This window comes from Ovis aries, chromosome 19, assembly GCF_016772045.2.
Source record: "Ovis aries strain OAR_USU_Benz2616 breed Rambouillet chromosome 19, ARS-UI_Ramb_v3.0, whole genome shotgun sequence".
NCBI lineage: Eukaryota > Metazoa > Chordata > Mammalia > Artiodactyla > Bovidae > Ovis > Ovis aries.
The window spans coordinates 52,748,370-52,765,272 of record NC_056072.1 but is presented as its reverse complement, the minus strand read 5'-3'; the positions used below and the strand labels follow the sequence as shown (position 1 = coordinate 52,765,272).

General features: G+C 42.0%; 1 protein-coding gene and 1 long non-coding RNA gene across 2 annotated transcripts in view; one reads left to right on the top strand and one right to left on the bottom strand.

Moving 5' to 3' along the window:
• LOC101102765 (putative serine protease 46) overlaps positions 1 to 16,903 on the bottom strand; it is a 27,278-nt gene extending 10,375 nt beyond the window's left edge. The window contains exons 1-4 of the mRNA XM_004018676.5: positions 16,775 to 16,903; positions 13,744 to 13,921; positions 13,307 to 13,563; positions 12,382 to 12,545 (exon numbers count right to left, since the gene is read on the bottom strand). Coding sequence (XP_004018725.3) covers positions 12,382 to 12,545; positions 13,307 to 13,563; positions 13,744 to 13,921; positions 16,775 to 16,856 — 681 coding nt within the window. The 5' untranslated portion in view covers positions 16,857 to 16,903. The remainder of the gene's footprint in view (positions 1 to 12,381; positions 12,546 to 13,306; positions 13,564 to 13,743; positions 13,922 to 16,774) is intronic.
• On the top strand, positions 6,646 to 8,748 carry LOC132658219 (uncharacterized). The gene is made up of 2 exons (XR_009597523.1): positions 6,646 to 6,763; positions 8,702 to 8,748. It is a non-coding gene; the product is annotated as an uncharacterized LOC132658219 (long non-coding RNA).

Genomic DNA, 16,903 nt, shown 5'->3' with positions numbered 1-16,903 from the left:
TGCGTGCCCAATGCAGGGGGCCTGGGTTCAGTTCCTGATCAAGGAACTAGACCCCATGTGCTGCAAGTAAGAGTTCTCATGCCCCAACTAAAGATACCACATGTTGAAATGAAGACTGACAATTGCCCATGCCACAGCTAAGACCTAGTGCAACCAAATAAATAAATGGTTTTTAAGTTGGTAATAAAAATGCTAAGTGAATTAAGAAAGAATATCAGGATAAACATAGATGATTTTAACAAGAAAGCAGAACTACAAAGAGGGCCCAATCAGAAATAGATAAATCAATTTCTGAGATAAAAGGCACTCTAGAGGCCATGAATAGCCAACAAAATAACAAAGAAGAATACACAAGAGATCTGGAAGATAGAATAATGGAAATCACCAAATCTGAACAGCAGAGAGACAAGTGAAAAACAAAAAATAAAGAAATAAAGCAAAATATGAGATCTATGGGCATAATATAAAGGTGCCAACGTATGCATAATAGGAATTCCAGAAGGAGAAGAGAGGGAAGGGGATTGAGAATGTATTTGAAGGAACTTCCCTGGTGGTCCAGTGATTGGGATTCCGCCTGCCAATGCAGAGGACATGAGTTCAATCCCTGGTCCCGGAAGATCCCACATGCCGTGGATCACCTGAGCCCCTGAGCCACAACTGCTGAACCCATGCCCCACAACTACTAAAGCCTATGTGCCTAGAGCCCATGCTCCGCAAAAAGAGAAGCCACCGCGATAGGAAGCCCGAACACCACAATGAAGAAGAGCCCCCACTCGCCGCAACGAATGAAAGCCTGTGCGTTAACAAAGACCCAGCACAGTCAAATAAATAACTTTTACAAAAAGAAAATGTATTTGAAGAAATTATGGCTAAAAACTTCCTAAGCCTAAAGGAGAAAACATATCCAGGTACAGAAAGCACATAGGGTCCCAAACAAAGTGAATCAAAACATTCCCACACCAATACATACTATAGCTAAAATGGCAAAAATCAGGGCTTCCCTGGTGGTCCAGTGGTTAAAAATCCACCTTGCAACACAGAGGACATGGGTTGGACCCCTAGTCTGGGAAGGTTCCACATGTAGTGGGGCAACTAAGCCTGTGCACCACAACTACTGAAGCCTACCCCCCCTAGAGCCCACACTCTGCAACAAGAGCAGTCATCACAATGAGAAGCCTTTGCATCACAATTACTAGCCCCTACTTGCAGCAACAAATAACCAACACAGCCATAAATAAATAAATATTTTAAATGGCAAAAGTTAAAGAGAGAATCCTAAAGGCAGCAAGAGAAAAACAGAGTCATGTACAAAGGAACCCCCTTAAAGCTATCAGCTGCTTTCTCTGCAAAAGCTTTGCAGACCAGAAAGAAGTGGCATAATATCCTCAAATTCATGAAAAGGGAAGGACCTGAAACCTAGGATACTCTACCCAACAACATTATAATTTAGAACAGAAATAGAGAGAAAAAAATTTCTCAGACAAGCAACACTGAAAGAATTCAGTTACACTAAACCACTCTAAAAGAAATGTTGAGCATCTTCTCTAAATGGAAAAGAAACAATCTATAGGGAAAGGAAAATCCCAATAGGAAAGGCAATCTATATAGTAAGCATTGACGATCACTTAAATAATTCAAAACATTGAATAAAAAACAAACAAAAAACTATAAAAGCACCTATAACTACTGAGACAGTCAATTCCTAGGCAGGTTGATTAAAAAGTCCAGGGTCCCCAAGGAGCAGAAAGGGGTCTGAGGCTCTCAAGGAGAAGGAAAGGACAAACTTTTTTTTCTACATTCCTTAGTAAGGATTATATAACAATAATGTATCCTGCTTGAGGACATGTTTCTCTTTCCTGAAAACCTTCTGACTAATCCTGTTATCTTAAAATGTATATTATGGGAGTGGGTCTAGTAAGATCTTTACAACCTTGAGACATTATTTAATTTATTGTAATAACCAATTAAAATATATATAATTTCCTTGCTAAGAATAGGGATGGGGGCACTTTCCATTCCCCTTCTGAAGTCTATGTCAGAAGATTTCTCTGTCCCTTTTTCACTTCAGTAATTCTCTGCTCTGCAAAAGCTCTTGAGTGATCATGCCTGGTCCCTGGTCCCAAAGCTGTTTTTTATCTTCAGAGATCATGAATCTGACACCATTCACCATAAGCTATCACCACAATAAACAGTAAAGGGGCAAGCATGAAGATGTAAAATATGACATCAAAAACACAAAATCTGGAGGAGGGGAGTAAATAAGTAGATCTTTTAGAATGTATTTGAACTTGAATGGCTTCTTTTTAAAGCAACTAGATATAATTATGGATCAACATATATAAATTCCATGGTAACCACAAATCAAAAGCATACTTATTATAGGCTGTGTATACACAAAAACCAAATAGAAAAGACCTCAAGCATGCTATTAAAGAAAATTATCAAGCCACATTGGAAAAGCAAAAGGAAGAAGAAAGAAACAAGTGAGAACTACAAACACACTGGAAAGCAAGGAATAAAATAGCGATAAGTACATACCTGCCAATAAAAACTTTAAACATCAATGGACTAAATCCTCTGATCAAAAGACATAGAGTGACTTACTGGATACCAAAAAAAAACAAAATGAGACCCTTCATTACACTGCTTATAAGAGACTCAGTTCAGAGCAAAAGACATATGCAGACTGAAAGCGAGGGGATAGAAAATGGAATTCATGCAAATGGAAATGATAAAAGGTGGGGGTAGCAATACTCATATGAGACAAAACAGACTCTAAAACAAAGGCCATAATAAAAGACAAAGAAGCACATTATATAAGGATAAAGGGGTCACTACAAGAAGAGGATATTACACTTGTTAACACACACACTTAATAATGGAGCAATTAAATACAAAGCAAATACTAACAGACATAAAGGGAGAAACTGGCAATAATGCAGAAGCAGTAGGAGACTTTAACACCCTACTGATCTCAAAGGACAGATCATTCAGAAAGAAAATCAATAAGGCAACAGAGTTCCTAAGTGACACCAAAGATCAGTTGTACTTGATATCTACAGGACACAACATTAAAAAAAAAAAATAGAATACACACTCTTTTCAAGTGAGCATGGAATGTTCTCCAGGTTATTTCACATACTAGGTCACAAAACCAGCCTCAACAAATTCAATAGGATAGAAATTATATCAAGCATCTTTCTGACCACAACAATATAAAACTAGAAATATAAACTACAGAAACAACAATATAAAACTACAGAAAAACTGGAAAACAAATATATGGAGACTAAACAACATGCTACTAAAAATCAATGAGTCAATGATGATATCAAAGACAAAACCATTCTGAGAGAAGTTTATAGTGATACAGGCCTTCCTCAAGGCAAAAAAAAAAAAAAAAAGAAAAATTTCAAATAAACAACCTAACCTACCACCTAAAGGAATTAGAAAAAGAACAAAGAAATTCCAAAGTTGGCAGAAGGAAGGAAATCATAAAGACCAGAGATGAAATAAGTAAAACAGAGATTTTAAAAAATAGAAAAGAAGGATGAAACCAAGGGCTGTTTCTTTTGAAAAGATTAACAAAATTTGATAAACATTTAGCCAGGCTCATCAAAAAGAAAAGAGGACCCAAATAAACAAAATAAGAAAGAAAGAAAAGAAATAACAATCAATATCATAGATATACAAAAATCATAAGAAAATACTATAAACACTTAAATGTCAACAAATTGGACAATACAGAAGAAATGGACATAACTGGACAAATTTCTAGAAACATATAGCTTGCCAAGACTGAGTCAAAAAGAAACAGACAATTTGAATAGACTAATCACAATCTTTACAAGTGAAACAGATTCTGTAAAATAAACAAACAAAAACATGGCCTGCAAACAAAAGTTCAGATCTGTCCAGTGGTTAAGACTCTGTGCTTCCACTGAGGGGCATGGGTTCAATCCCTGGTCCTGGAACTAAGATCCCACATGAGGCAAAAAAAAGAGAATCAGTTTATTTTTAGGGACTTCCCTGGAGGTTCAGGTCTGAACAGCTTCACTAAGGAATTCTATCAAACACAGAAAAAAAATATTTATACCTATCCTTCTCCAACTATTCCAAAAAACTAAAGAGTGAATTTGGATACTCCCAAATTCATTCTATGAGGCCACCATTACCCTAATATCAAAACTAAATAAAGATCAGAAAAGAAAATTACAGGACAACATCTTTTATGAATATAGATGCACAAATCCTTAATAAAATATTAGCAAACTGAATCCAACAATACATTAAAAAGATCATACACCATGATCAAATTGGGTTTACTCCAGGGTCACAAGGATGGTTTAACATACACAAATCAATCAATGTGATACACCATACTAACAAAATGAAAGAAAACCCACATGATCATCTCAGTCGATGCCAAGAAATACTTCAATAAAATTCAGTATCCATTCATAATAAAAACCCTCATCAAAGTGGGTATAGAGGAAACATATCTCAACATGATAAAGGTCATTTATGACAAAATCAGGGCCAACATAATATTCAATGGTGAAAAGCTGAAAGCCTTCCTCCTGAATTCACAGGAAGAAGACAAGGATGCCATTCATGTCACTGTTTTGTTTTGTTTTTTTTTTTTTTTGGTCACTGTTATTTAATATAGTACTGGAAGCCCTATCCATAGCAATCAGACAAGAAAAAGAAATAAAATATATGCAAATTGAAAGGGGAGAGATAAAATTGTCACATTTGCAGTTGACATGATACTCTATATTAAGAACCCTAAAGTTTCCATCCAAAACTATTAGAATAAATGAATTCAGTAAGTTTTAAAGATACAAGATTAATACAAAAATTTGTTGCATTTTTGTACCCTAGTGAAATATCTGAAAGAGAAAATTAAAAAACCATCCTGTTCAAAATCATGTAAAAAACACCCTAGGAATAATCTTAACTAAGGAGATGAAAGACCTATACACTGAGAACTATAAAACATTGATGAAGTAACCTGAAGATGACTGAAAGAAATGCAAAGATAATCTGTGCTCTAGGATTTCAAAATTATTATTAAAATGGCCATACTACTCAGTCTACAGATTTAATATGTTGTTGTTCAGTTGCTCAGTTGTATCTAATTCTTTGAGACCCCGTGGACTGCAGCATGCCAGGCTTGCCTGTCTTTCACTATCTCCCAGAGTTTACTCAAACTCATGTCCATTGAGTTGGTGACACCATCCAACCATCTCATCCTCTGTCATCCCCTTTTCCTGCCTTCTATCTTTCCCAGTATCAGGGTCTTTTCCAATGAATTGACTCTTCACATCAGGTGGCCAAAGTATTGGAATTTCAGTTTCAGTATCAGTCCTTCCAATGAATATTCAGGGTTGATATTTTTTAGGATTGACTGGTTTGATCTCCTTGCAGTCCACAGGTCCCTCAAGAGTCTTCTCCAACACCACAGTTTGAAAGCATCAGTTCATCGGTGCTCAGCCTTCTTTATGATCCAACTCTCACATCCATACATGACTACTGGAAAAACCATAGCTTTGACTAGGAGAACTTTGTCAGCAAAGTAATGTCTCTGCTTTTTAATATGCTGTCTAGGCTTCTCATAGCATCTCTTCCAAGGAGCGAGAGTCTTTTAATTTCATGGCTGCAGTCACTATCTGCAGTGATTTTGGAGCCCAAGAAAATAAAGTCTGCCACTGCTTCCACTGTTTCCCCATGTATTAGCCATGAAGTGATGTGACCAGATACCATGACCTTAGTTTTTTGAATGTTGAGTTTTAAGCCAGCTTTTTCACTCTCCAGGCTTCCCTGATAACTCAGTTGGTAAAGAATCCGACCTCAATGCAGGAGACCCTGGTTGGATTCCTGGGTGAGGAAGATCCGCTAGAGAAGGGATAGGCCACCCACTACAGTATTCTTAGGCGTCCCTTGTGGCTCAGCTGGTAAAGAATCTGACTGCAATGCAGGAGACCTGGGTTCAGTCACTGGGTTGGGAGGATCCCCTGGAGAAAGGAAAGGCTACCTACTCTAGTATTCTGGCCTAGAAAATTCCATGGACTGTATAGTTCACAGAGTCGCAAAGAGTCAGACATAAGTGAATGACTTTCACTTTCACTCTCCTCTTTCACCTTCATCAAGAGGCTCTTTAGTTCCTCTTCCACTTTCTGCCATAAGGGTGGTGTCATCTGCATACCTGAGGTTATTGATATTTCTCCTGGTAATGTTGATTCCAGCTTATGCTTCATCCAGCCCAGCATTTCACATGATGTACTCCACATGTAAGTTAAATAACAGGGTGACAATATACAGCTTTGACACACACCTTTCCCAATTTTGAACCAGTCTATTGTTCCATGTTCAGTTCTAACTATTGCTTCTTGACCTGCATACAGGTTTCTCAGGAAGCAGGTAAGTTTGTCTGGTATTCCTATCTCTTTAAGAATTCCCTAATTTGTTGTGATCCACACAAAGGCTTTAGTGTAGTCAATGAAACAGAAGTAGATGTTTTTCTTGAATTCTCTTGCTTTTTCTATGATCCAACAGATGTTGACAGTTTGATCTCTGGTTCCTCTACCTTTTCTAAATCCAGCTTGTACATCTGGAAGTTCTCAGTTTACATACTGTTAAAGCCTCTGTTCTCTCCCTGTGCAGGTGCGACTCTTGCTTGTGCTGGCCGCGGCAGGTGGCGCCCAACGTGGGGCTCGACTTCGACAGTTTTCCTCGCCACTACTCTTATTAATTGAAAAGAGTGAGTATATGAGTATACAAGTGAATTAAATTGAGGAGGAGTAGTAAGGTATATAGTTGAGAGTATAAATATGGGACAGACGCATAGTCGTCAATTGTTTGTACATATGTTATCTGTAATGTTAAAACATTGGGGAATTACTGTTTCTAAACCTAAATTAATCAATTTTCTTTCATTTATTGAGGAAGTTTGCCCTTGGTTCCCCAAAGAAGGCACAGTAAATTTAGAGACATGGAAGAAGGTAGGGGAACAAATTCGGACTCATTATACTCTACATGGCCCTGAAAAAATCCCTGTCGAAACTTTATCCTTTTGGACACTAATTCGTGATTGCCTGGACTTTGATAATGATGAATTAAAACGTTTAGGAAATTTATTAAAACAGGAAGAAGATCCTCTCCATGTTCCTGATTCGGAACCCAGGTATGCTGTTCCCGAGGGAGTTGAAGGCGACCCTCCGTTTTCTAACTTATTGCATCCTTCAGATAATGATGATTTACTCTCATCCACAGATGAGGCGGAATTAGACGAAGAAGCTGCTAAATACCATCAAGAAGATTGGGGTTTTTTAGCACAAGAAAAAGGGGCATTAACATCTAAAGATGAATTGGTTGAATGTTTTAAAAACCTCACTATTGCTTTACAGAACGCAGGAATCAAGCTTCCTAGTAACAATGCTAAATCTCCTTCTGCTCCGCCTCTTCCCCCTGCCTATGCTCCTTCTGTTGTGGCTGGTCTCGATCCCCCTCCAGGGCCCCCTCCACCGTCTGAGGCCATGTCTCCGCTGCAGAGGGCATTGCGACAGGCACAGCGACTTGGTGAGGTTGTCTCTGATTTTTCTCTTGCTTTTCCTGTCTTTGAAAATAACAACCAGCGTTATTATGAAACACTGCCATTTAAACAACTGAAAGAGTTAAAGATTGCTTGCTCACAATACGGTCCTTCTGCTCCATTCACCATTGCTATGATAGAAAATTTGGGTACTCAAGCTTTACCCCCAAATGATTGGAAACAAACAGCTAGGGCCTGTCTTTCGGGGGGAGATTATTTACTATGGAAATCTGAATATGTTGAACAGTGTGCTCGTATAGCCGATGTTAATCGACAACAAGGTATACAGACCTCTTACGAAATGTTGATTGGTGAAGGCGCTTACCAGGCTACCGATACTCAACTTAATTTCTTACCTGGTGCATATGCACAAATATCAAATGCGGCTCGGCAGGCTTGGAAAAAACTTCCTAGCTCCTGTACTAAGACAGAGGATCTTTCAAAAGTCCGACAGGGACCTGATGAGCCTTATCAGGACTTCGTGGCACGACTTTTAGATACTATAGGTAAGATAATGTCAGATGAAAAGGCTGGGATGGTATTAGCAAAACAATTGGCTTTTGAAAACGCTAACTCTGCCTGTCAAGCTGCTTTAAGACCTTATCGAAAAAAGGGAGATCTGTCTGATTTTATTCGCATTTGTGCTGACATTGGACCCTCCTACATGCAAGGCATTGCTATGGCAGCAGCATTACAAGGAAAAAGCATAAAAGAGGTACTTCTTCAGCAGCAAGCCCGGAACAAGAAAGGACTTCAAAAGTCAGGTAATTCGGGTTGCTTTGTTTGTGGTCAACCTGGCCATCGGGCTGCAGTGTGCCCCCAAAAGCAACAAACCTCTGTTAACACTCCTAATTTATGCCCACGATGTAAAAAAGGGGAATGAACTGTATAGCCCCTCACCGCATAACGCCTTAAATCATGCTCTCTATGCTTTAAATTTTTTTAACTTTAGACGCAGAAGGCAATTCAGCAGCCCAGCGTTTTTGGGGAGAATGATCCTCATGCAAAAAACCACTTGTACGATGGAAGGATCCACTTACCAATCTGTGGTATGGGCCAGACCCTGTATTAATATGGGGACGGGGGCATGTTTGTGTTTTTCCACAGGATGCCGAAGCGCCGCGCTGGATTCCGGAAAGGCTGGTACACGCGGCGGAGGAACTCCCTGACATATCAAATGCATCGCATGACACTGGGCGAGCCCACGAGTGAGCTGCCTACCCAAAGGCAGATTGAGGCATTAATGCGATATGCTTGGAATGAGGCTCATGTACAACCTCCAGTGACACCTACAAATATACTGATCATGTTATTATTATTGTTACAGCGGATACAAAACGGGGCGGCTGCGGCTTTTGGGCATACATTCCCGATCCGCCTATGATTCAATCCTTAGGATGGGATAAAGAAATAGTACCTGTATATGTCAATGATACAAGTCTTTTAGGAGGAAAATCAGATATTCACATTTCTCCTCAGCAAGCCAATATCTCCTTTTATGGTCTTACTACTCAGTACCCTATGTGCTTTTCTTATCAATCACAGCATCCTCACTGTATACAGGTGTCAGCTGATATATCCTATCCTCGAGTGACTATTTCAGGCATTGATGAAAAAACAGGAAAGAGATCGTACCGTAATGGAACCGGACCTCTCGACATTCCGTTTTGTGACAAACATTTAAGCATCAGCATAGGAATAGACACTCCTTGGACTTTATGTCGAGCACGGGTCGCATCAGTGTACAACATCAACAATGCCGATACCACCCTTTTATGGGACTGGGCACCTGGGGGAACACCTGATTTCCCCGAATATCGAGGACAGCATCCACCCATTCTCTCTGTAAACACTGCTCCTATATTTCAAACTGAACTGTGGAAACTTTTGGCTGTTTTTGGTCATGGCAATAGCCTATATTTACAACCCAATATTAGTGGGAGTAAATATGGTGATGTGGGAGTTACAGGATTTTTATATCCCCAAGCTTGTGTCCCTTACCCATTCATGTTGATACAAGGCCATATGGAAATAACGCTGTCATTGAATATTTATCATTTAAATTGTTCTAATTGCATACTTACTAATTGCATTAGAGGTGTTGCCAAAGGAGAACAAGTTATAATAGTAAAACATTTCGCATGAAAATTCAATGCCATGCTAATTATAAATGGATTTGTGTTACAAAAAAGCCTTACAATACATCTGGTTTTCCGTGGGATAAGGTGAAAAAACATCTACAAGGAATTTGGTTTAATACTAATGTTTCTCTAGATCTTTTACAATTGCATAATGAAATTCTTAACATTGAAAATTCTCCAAAAGCTACTTTGAATATAGCTGATACTGTCGATAATTTTTTACAAAATTTATTTTCTAACTTTCCTAGCCTTCATTCACTGTGGCGAAGTATAATTGCTGTGGGCGCGGTTCTGACTGTTGTGTTTATTGTAATTTGTTTAGCTCCTTGTCTTATTCGTAGTATTGTTAAAGAATTTTTACATATGAGAGTTTTAATACATAAAAACATGTTGCAGACCGACATCTTATGGAGCTTTTAAAAAATAAAGAGAGGGGAGCTGCGGGGGACGACCCGTGAAGGGCTAAGTCTTGGGAGCTGCTCAGCAGGTATGCAGAGCCCTAGGACATGTTCCTAAGCTCCCTGTCCCGCCACCCTCAAGAATTTTTATAGCCCTTAAGGCTCCAAGATGTTTGGTTTCGGCAACATTTCATAGAAGATAGATTATCTTATTATGTATACTTCATAGAAGATAGATTATCTGATTGTGTTCTGTATACAATGGTAAGGGTCTAGTGATTGTATCTTGAGATTAAAAACAACCTTGTGAATGTCATAAGTCACGTACTTTACCCTATATATACTACAGCACAATAAAGAAAGGCATCAGCCATTTTGGGCTGATCCTCTCAACCCCATCTTTTGTCTCTCTCTTATTTTTCTTAGCGGGGACGCTCCATTCTCTCCCTGTGCAGGTGCGACTCTTGCTTGTGCTGGCCGCGGCAAAGCCTAGCTTGGAGGATTTTGAGCATGATCCTGTTAGGATGTGCAATTGTGTGGTAGTTTGAGCATTCTTTGGCATTGCCTTCCTTTGGGATTGGAAAGAAAACTGACCTTTTCCAGTCCTGTGGCCACTGCTCAGTTTTCCAAATTTGCTGGCATATTGAGTGCAGCACTTTAACAGCATGGAAGCAACCCAAGTGCCCATCAACAGACAACTGGCTTAAGGAGATATGATACCCACACACACACAATGGAATATAACTCAGTCAATAAAAACAGAATGAAATAATGCCACTTGCAATGTGGATGAACCCAGAGAACATTACACTTAGTGAAATAAGTCAGATGAAGGCAAATACTATATGATATCACTTACATGTGGAATCTAAAAAAGAATACAAGTGAGTGTATACACAAAACCGAAACACAGTCGCTGACACAGAAAACAGTCTTGTGGTTACCAAAGGGAGAAGGGATGCAGGGAGGGACAAATTAGGGGTGTGGGATCAACAGATACAAACTACTATTCAATATATATAAAATAGATAAGCAATAAGCATATATTGTACAGGACAGAAATTATACTCATTATCATGTAATAACCTATAATAGAATATAATCTGCAAAAACACTGAATCGCTATGCTATATACCTGAAACTAACACAATAAATCAACTATACTTCAATTTTAAAAAAACAAAAGAAACACTTGTATTAAAGATGAAAAAAAGTTAAGATGTCCAATTCAAGAAATTATCCTCTGTGTATACAGAAACGTGATTTATGAGATTAGTGGTGACAACCCTGTAGAGGAAATGGTTTTTTCACTGAATGCCACTGGGAAAAACTGGTAGTCCATACACAGAAATAAAGAAAAATAGACCTCTAACGTTCACTATTCACGAAATGAATGCACATGATTCAAGACCTAAATGTAGAAACTAAAAGTTCCAAACTTTTAGGAAAAAGAAAACATAGGAAAATGTCTTTATAACCTCAGGAAAATGAAGGATTTCTTAAATAAGCAAAGGCCAAAAGGGGAAAATATGGATATATGTTTGACTGAAATAAAACCTAAATTGCTAACACAACACTGTAATCAACTATACTTCAAAAAAATATTTTTAAAAATCTAAATTGCTGTTCAGCAAAGACAGTATATATAAAATGATTTCAAAAAGAAAATATTTGCAATATATATAATGAACCTAAAGTCAGTATCCAAAATATAAAAATATAATACAGAGAAAACGGCAAGCAACAGAAACTGTATAAAATATCTGAACAAGTGACTCACAGAAGAAGAATCATGAATGGTGAATAAACACAGGAAAGGACGCACAAGTACACTAGTAACTAGAACATGTACATGCAACCACCATAGGATACTAGGTCTCTAGTTCTCATTCTCAGAATGGAAAACATGTTAGTCTGACCAATGCCAAAAGTTGGCAAGGATATAGAGCAATGAAATTTTCAAACACTGCTGTGAGAATATAGATTAATACAATCACTTTGGCAAGCAATTTGGCAATGACTATTAAAGATGAAAGTACGCACAGCCTATCACCCATCAGTTCCCTGTAAGTACTGCCATTATTAACTATAATTGGGGAGAGGAGGGAAAAGTATTTTCATCCCTATTTTTACAGAGTGGGAAAACTGAAGCCCAGGGAAAGGCGATTTTTAATCCCCCAGTGCCATGTGAGAAAGAATGCACGACCCCTAAAAGTCACCTTCTTGCCCAGGTCTAGACACTGCTCACCTGACAGGTGTCCATGCCCAAATGTGAGGTGGCACAAATCATGTCATTCCCAAGTAACTTCTTCTGGTTTGTCAAGAAGAGGAACTTGTACTGTTGATTGCAGATATCATTATTTACGATCTTGACAGCCACCTCCTGAAGGCTGTAGGGGGACTGTGGGTTCACTGGAGAGAGAGAGATCCTGCCTCACTATCTCTTCAGCTCATCTCCATCTGGGAGCTATCCAGATTCATAAAGTGGGAGGCAGGGCCATTTCCTAGGATAGTGATTCACAAAGGCTCCACTCTGCAGTCTGACTTTTGAAAATGCCCAAGCGCATTAAAAAGTCTAAGCAAAAGTCTCCTGAGGGGCTCAGAACAACATCCAGGCACAGAATGAAGCCAAGGATTCAGGTTTCATGAGCATGAGTGCCTGAGCACTGCTCCATTGCTACCTGCCAAGGTGGCAAGATCCTAAAGCCTAGACAGAGCCACCCCTTGGAAGGCAGCACCCCACAAAGGCTCCTCAATTCTAGGACCTCAGAGTGACACCAACATGGGACAGGAAGTCTTGGTGCTCAAGGCAACAAGTGTTGTAAATGGCTACCCAATGTCTAGGTAGCCCCTGAGACCATGGCCCCTGTGCCACCTGCAGACAGGGAATCCCAGTAACAAAGTTAATTTCCTTCCAGGCTGCAAGGTGAGAGTTTGACATTGGATTTAGCTTAACTTTGGGAACTGAGATCCATGGACATCATGGGTGTCTTTTACACCAGGGTGCTGTATATATTCTCCCACCAACAGAGTTCAGGATAATGTGCTGCACATTTAGGTGTTCAGGAAATGTTTGCTGATGGAGTGAATAAAGGAATGGGATGGAGGAGCCCCTGGTGGAGCTATGTTCTGAAGAGGCAGGTGTCTTGAGACCTCAGCCTGCTTTCACTTACCATGAATATCCACTTTTCCCCACCCGATCATCCAGCACAGGGATCCAAAAGATGGCTTGAGTTTGGGGTTAGGTAGACAGACAGGCTGGATGAGTGGGGACCAGGAGACAGGGTCCCTGAGCTTCAGGAGGGCAAGATCCTGGGAGAGGTTAGTGAAATCCTCATGAATCATGATGCGAGCGACTGGACGTTCGGTACCATTTTCTGAGAGGCTCTGAACTCCCATTTTCACGGAGTATGACAAGGGGTCCTTGGATCTGCAGGGTCACGGGTAGGAGGCAGATCACCAGCAGTGAGGTCAAACATGGAACAGGTAGAGAGACACAAGTTGAGCACAGGGCTACCCGGCCAGGCCCCTACTCCCGGATTACCAGATTCAGCGGGGCCTCCCAGGCCAAAAAGCAGAGTCCCAGAGACCGCTGGCCACCCTGACTGACCTCTGTAAGCAGTGTGCAGCTGTAAGGACCCACTGGCGGTGGATGAGGGAGCCGCTGCAGATGTTGATGCCCAGGAACAGGATGCTCACCTGCCACGGCCACTTGCCTACCTCCACTAGATTTCCGTTCACATTCTTGCAGGAGATGTTAGTCTGACCACAACCCCGGGACCAGGACCCTTAGGAAAAAGGTAGAGAGGGAGCCATGCCAGCCTCATGCAGACTCTCGGGCAGCAAGGGGCAGCCCTCAGACTTCCAGCCGCCACAAGCAGCCACTGCCACCTGCACACGTGGGGAGGGACTTTTCTCACCACCCCCAAACTGGCAACCAAAGGCCCAGAGGCAGCAGGAGCCCCATGCTAAAAAGAGAGCCTCCAAACAATGGGGACCAGACAACCTCTCCAGGGCTTGTTCCGATCCAACAGCCCAGGAGTCATCCCTTCTCCCTTGTTAACACAAGCAAAAGGTTAGGGGAGTGAAAGGGAAAAGAGAATCATCAGAGGGATGAGAGTCAGTCAAGCACTAAGTGATGGGGCACAATGAGCAGGGCTGCTAGTCAGTTGTAGCCAGAAAGCAACGGGCAGTCATGTCACATTGTACAACTCCAGGGCTTGCCTCCATGGACCACCAGCCCTGGAGGTGTGCTCTCTGTGACTATAACAGGAAATGAGTAAAGATGCTTGTCAGTTCCCTCCTTGCCCCTCACTGGCCCCAACAGCATGAGTGGGTGGAGACAGGGCTGCATTGAACTGGCTATGAGACTGAGATTTTGAACTGGACCTTCCTGGACTAGTATTTAATAACTCAACATCATTGAGGACAGGAAAAGGAGAAATTCTACAGCAAAGGTTGGAGACTGAGATTAAAGACAAAAAGGTTTTTTTATCAGTGTATAACCTGCTATCAAGTTTGGACTGGTCTAGAAGCCGTCACAGGGAGGTCAGAGACCTCCTCATTACATGCAGACTTGGACATGTGTTTACACTGTCTCAAGCAGACGTGGTTCCAGCAAGTGCTTCCCTAAGCAGTTCAGCGTGCAGTGCCACCCAGAGCTTCAGGGACTCAGCAGCAGCAAGCAAAGCTTGTCCTTGCCTAGGAATGGGGGGAAGGGGCAGGAGGTGAATTATGGTGGTGGTGGAGAGGATACAACAACAAACAGACCAGCCTAATAATCTATCGCAACCCATACACTAGCAGAAACATCTACTGGGCCATGCCTCATAGCAATCCCTCAGAGAGTCCCAAACCACTGATGTCTGGTCTTGTTCCACCATGTCCAAGGGCTCTTGGTACTGCTATCAGATGTGCGTGGCTGGCTTCCTTGCCACACCTGAGGCTGGTCACCTTTACCCTCAACCAGTGGCTCCCTACAGGGATCCACAGGCACCCACACAGGCCCCAACATCTCCATGGAGTTTTGTCTACCTTGCCCTCTCATTGCTCCATTCTTGCCCATGTCTCTGGCCAGCGGCTTGCTGTCCTATTTTCTGTCTGCTCCGAGGTGGGGTGGCTATATTTTCCAGCCTTTCTCATATACTGTGGTTGGTTTATGGCTACCTTGTTTCAGATTACAGCCTACCCCAATGGAGACTTTGGGAGGAAAGAGATGGCTTCCAAATTCTTGCCCTTTCCTTTCTCACAAGGCTAAGGCCCTGGAGAGCCAGGGTCCCACAGAATGAACTTCACCACTTGAAAATCTAAATCTCATATCTAGTTCAATGCAGCCCCTTCTCCTCCCACTCCTGCCATTGGGGCCAGTGAGGGGCAAGGAAGGAACTGACAGCTCTAGGAGGAAGGGTTGGGCTTTGCTTCTGTGCTCCACACTGTAGTGAGTTCTTCCGTTTCAGAAAATAGCACTCTTCAGAACTCACCTCCAGGACGACACTGACTCTGATCTCTTCCCCCAAAAGCTTATGCAAGATTTGCAGGATTCAGCTTGGAGAGGCCAGCACCAAGTACAGCAGCTGAATCTTTAGGGAACCAGGATGGATTAATTTGGGGGCATGAGATGTTGCAGATCGATCTTCTCAAAGGCACAGTGACATTATTCCACACACAGGGGACACTTAGTGGCTCCAAGAGACCACTGCAGATCACATCCACCCCTTCTCGGAGTTCCAGAGTCCAAGCACTCCCACTCACAAGCTGTATTCTGATCTCACCACCTGCACTCACACATGGTGATGGAGACACCTGTCTTGGCTCATGACCTCCATCCCTACAAGGTCGCAGCTCCTCATCCCCACATCATCACAGGCACAGCCATCAGCAACGAGGAGCAGTGCACAGCCTCACCAGCCCCAAACGCCACAGATGCCTGAGGACAGCAGAGAGCAGGACGGCACTCATTCATTCAGTCCCTCACTTAAGGAAGTGGTCTGGGAAGGCAAGTCACACAGTAAGGGAAAAGGACAAAGTCCCTAAGTTGGGGGACACATCCCTACCAACAGATGCCATGCCAGCATATTTTCTGCCAAGGGGCAGAATGGGCAGCTGGCAGGTAATCTGAACCAGGGCTGCCACCACAATATTACATGTGGTCAGTTAGGGTGGGATCCCAGACTTTGCCACATGGGGTCCAAAATTTTTACCCCCAAAGAGTCTATTGAAAATCGGTATTGAATCCTGGCTCCATAAGCATTTAGTTCTCCGGGCCGCAGGTTCCCACGGTGAAATGGCCCACCTCCTGGGCTGCTGAGACGTAAGCATGTGAATGATCCCTCTGTGCCTGAGCGGCCATCTACACACCACACTGCCCTCAGCACAAGTCCTGCTTCTCTGAGACTGTGCGTCCCTAACGAGCTCACCCATTCCACAGATTATTCGTTAATAAGGTTCTTTCCTCATGTCCATGGTCACCTGCACACAGGAACTGCCTTGACACTGTCTGGGTCCCCACGCTTGGCACACCACGCAGTCTGGTGAGGAGGTGCCCATCAAGAACAAATGGAGGCCCTTCAGGCATGAGGACGGCTGACATGGGTACCCAAGCAGAGTCCTCCTGCCTCTCTCTCATGTTCCCAAAGCCCTACCTTCAACATAGAGGTGACTGTCAGCCCTGGCAGAAGAAAATGGAGATGTGAGGCCCTGAAGAGCTCCCTGCCCACAGGCCATAGCAAGCAAGGGAACAGCTCTCACTGGTTCTCATAATGGGACTTGGG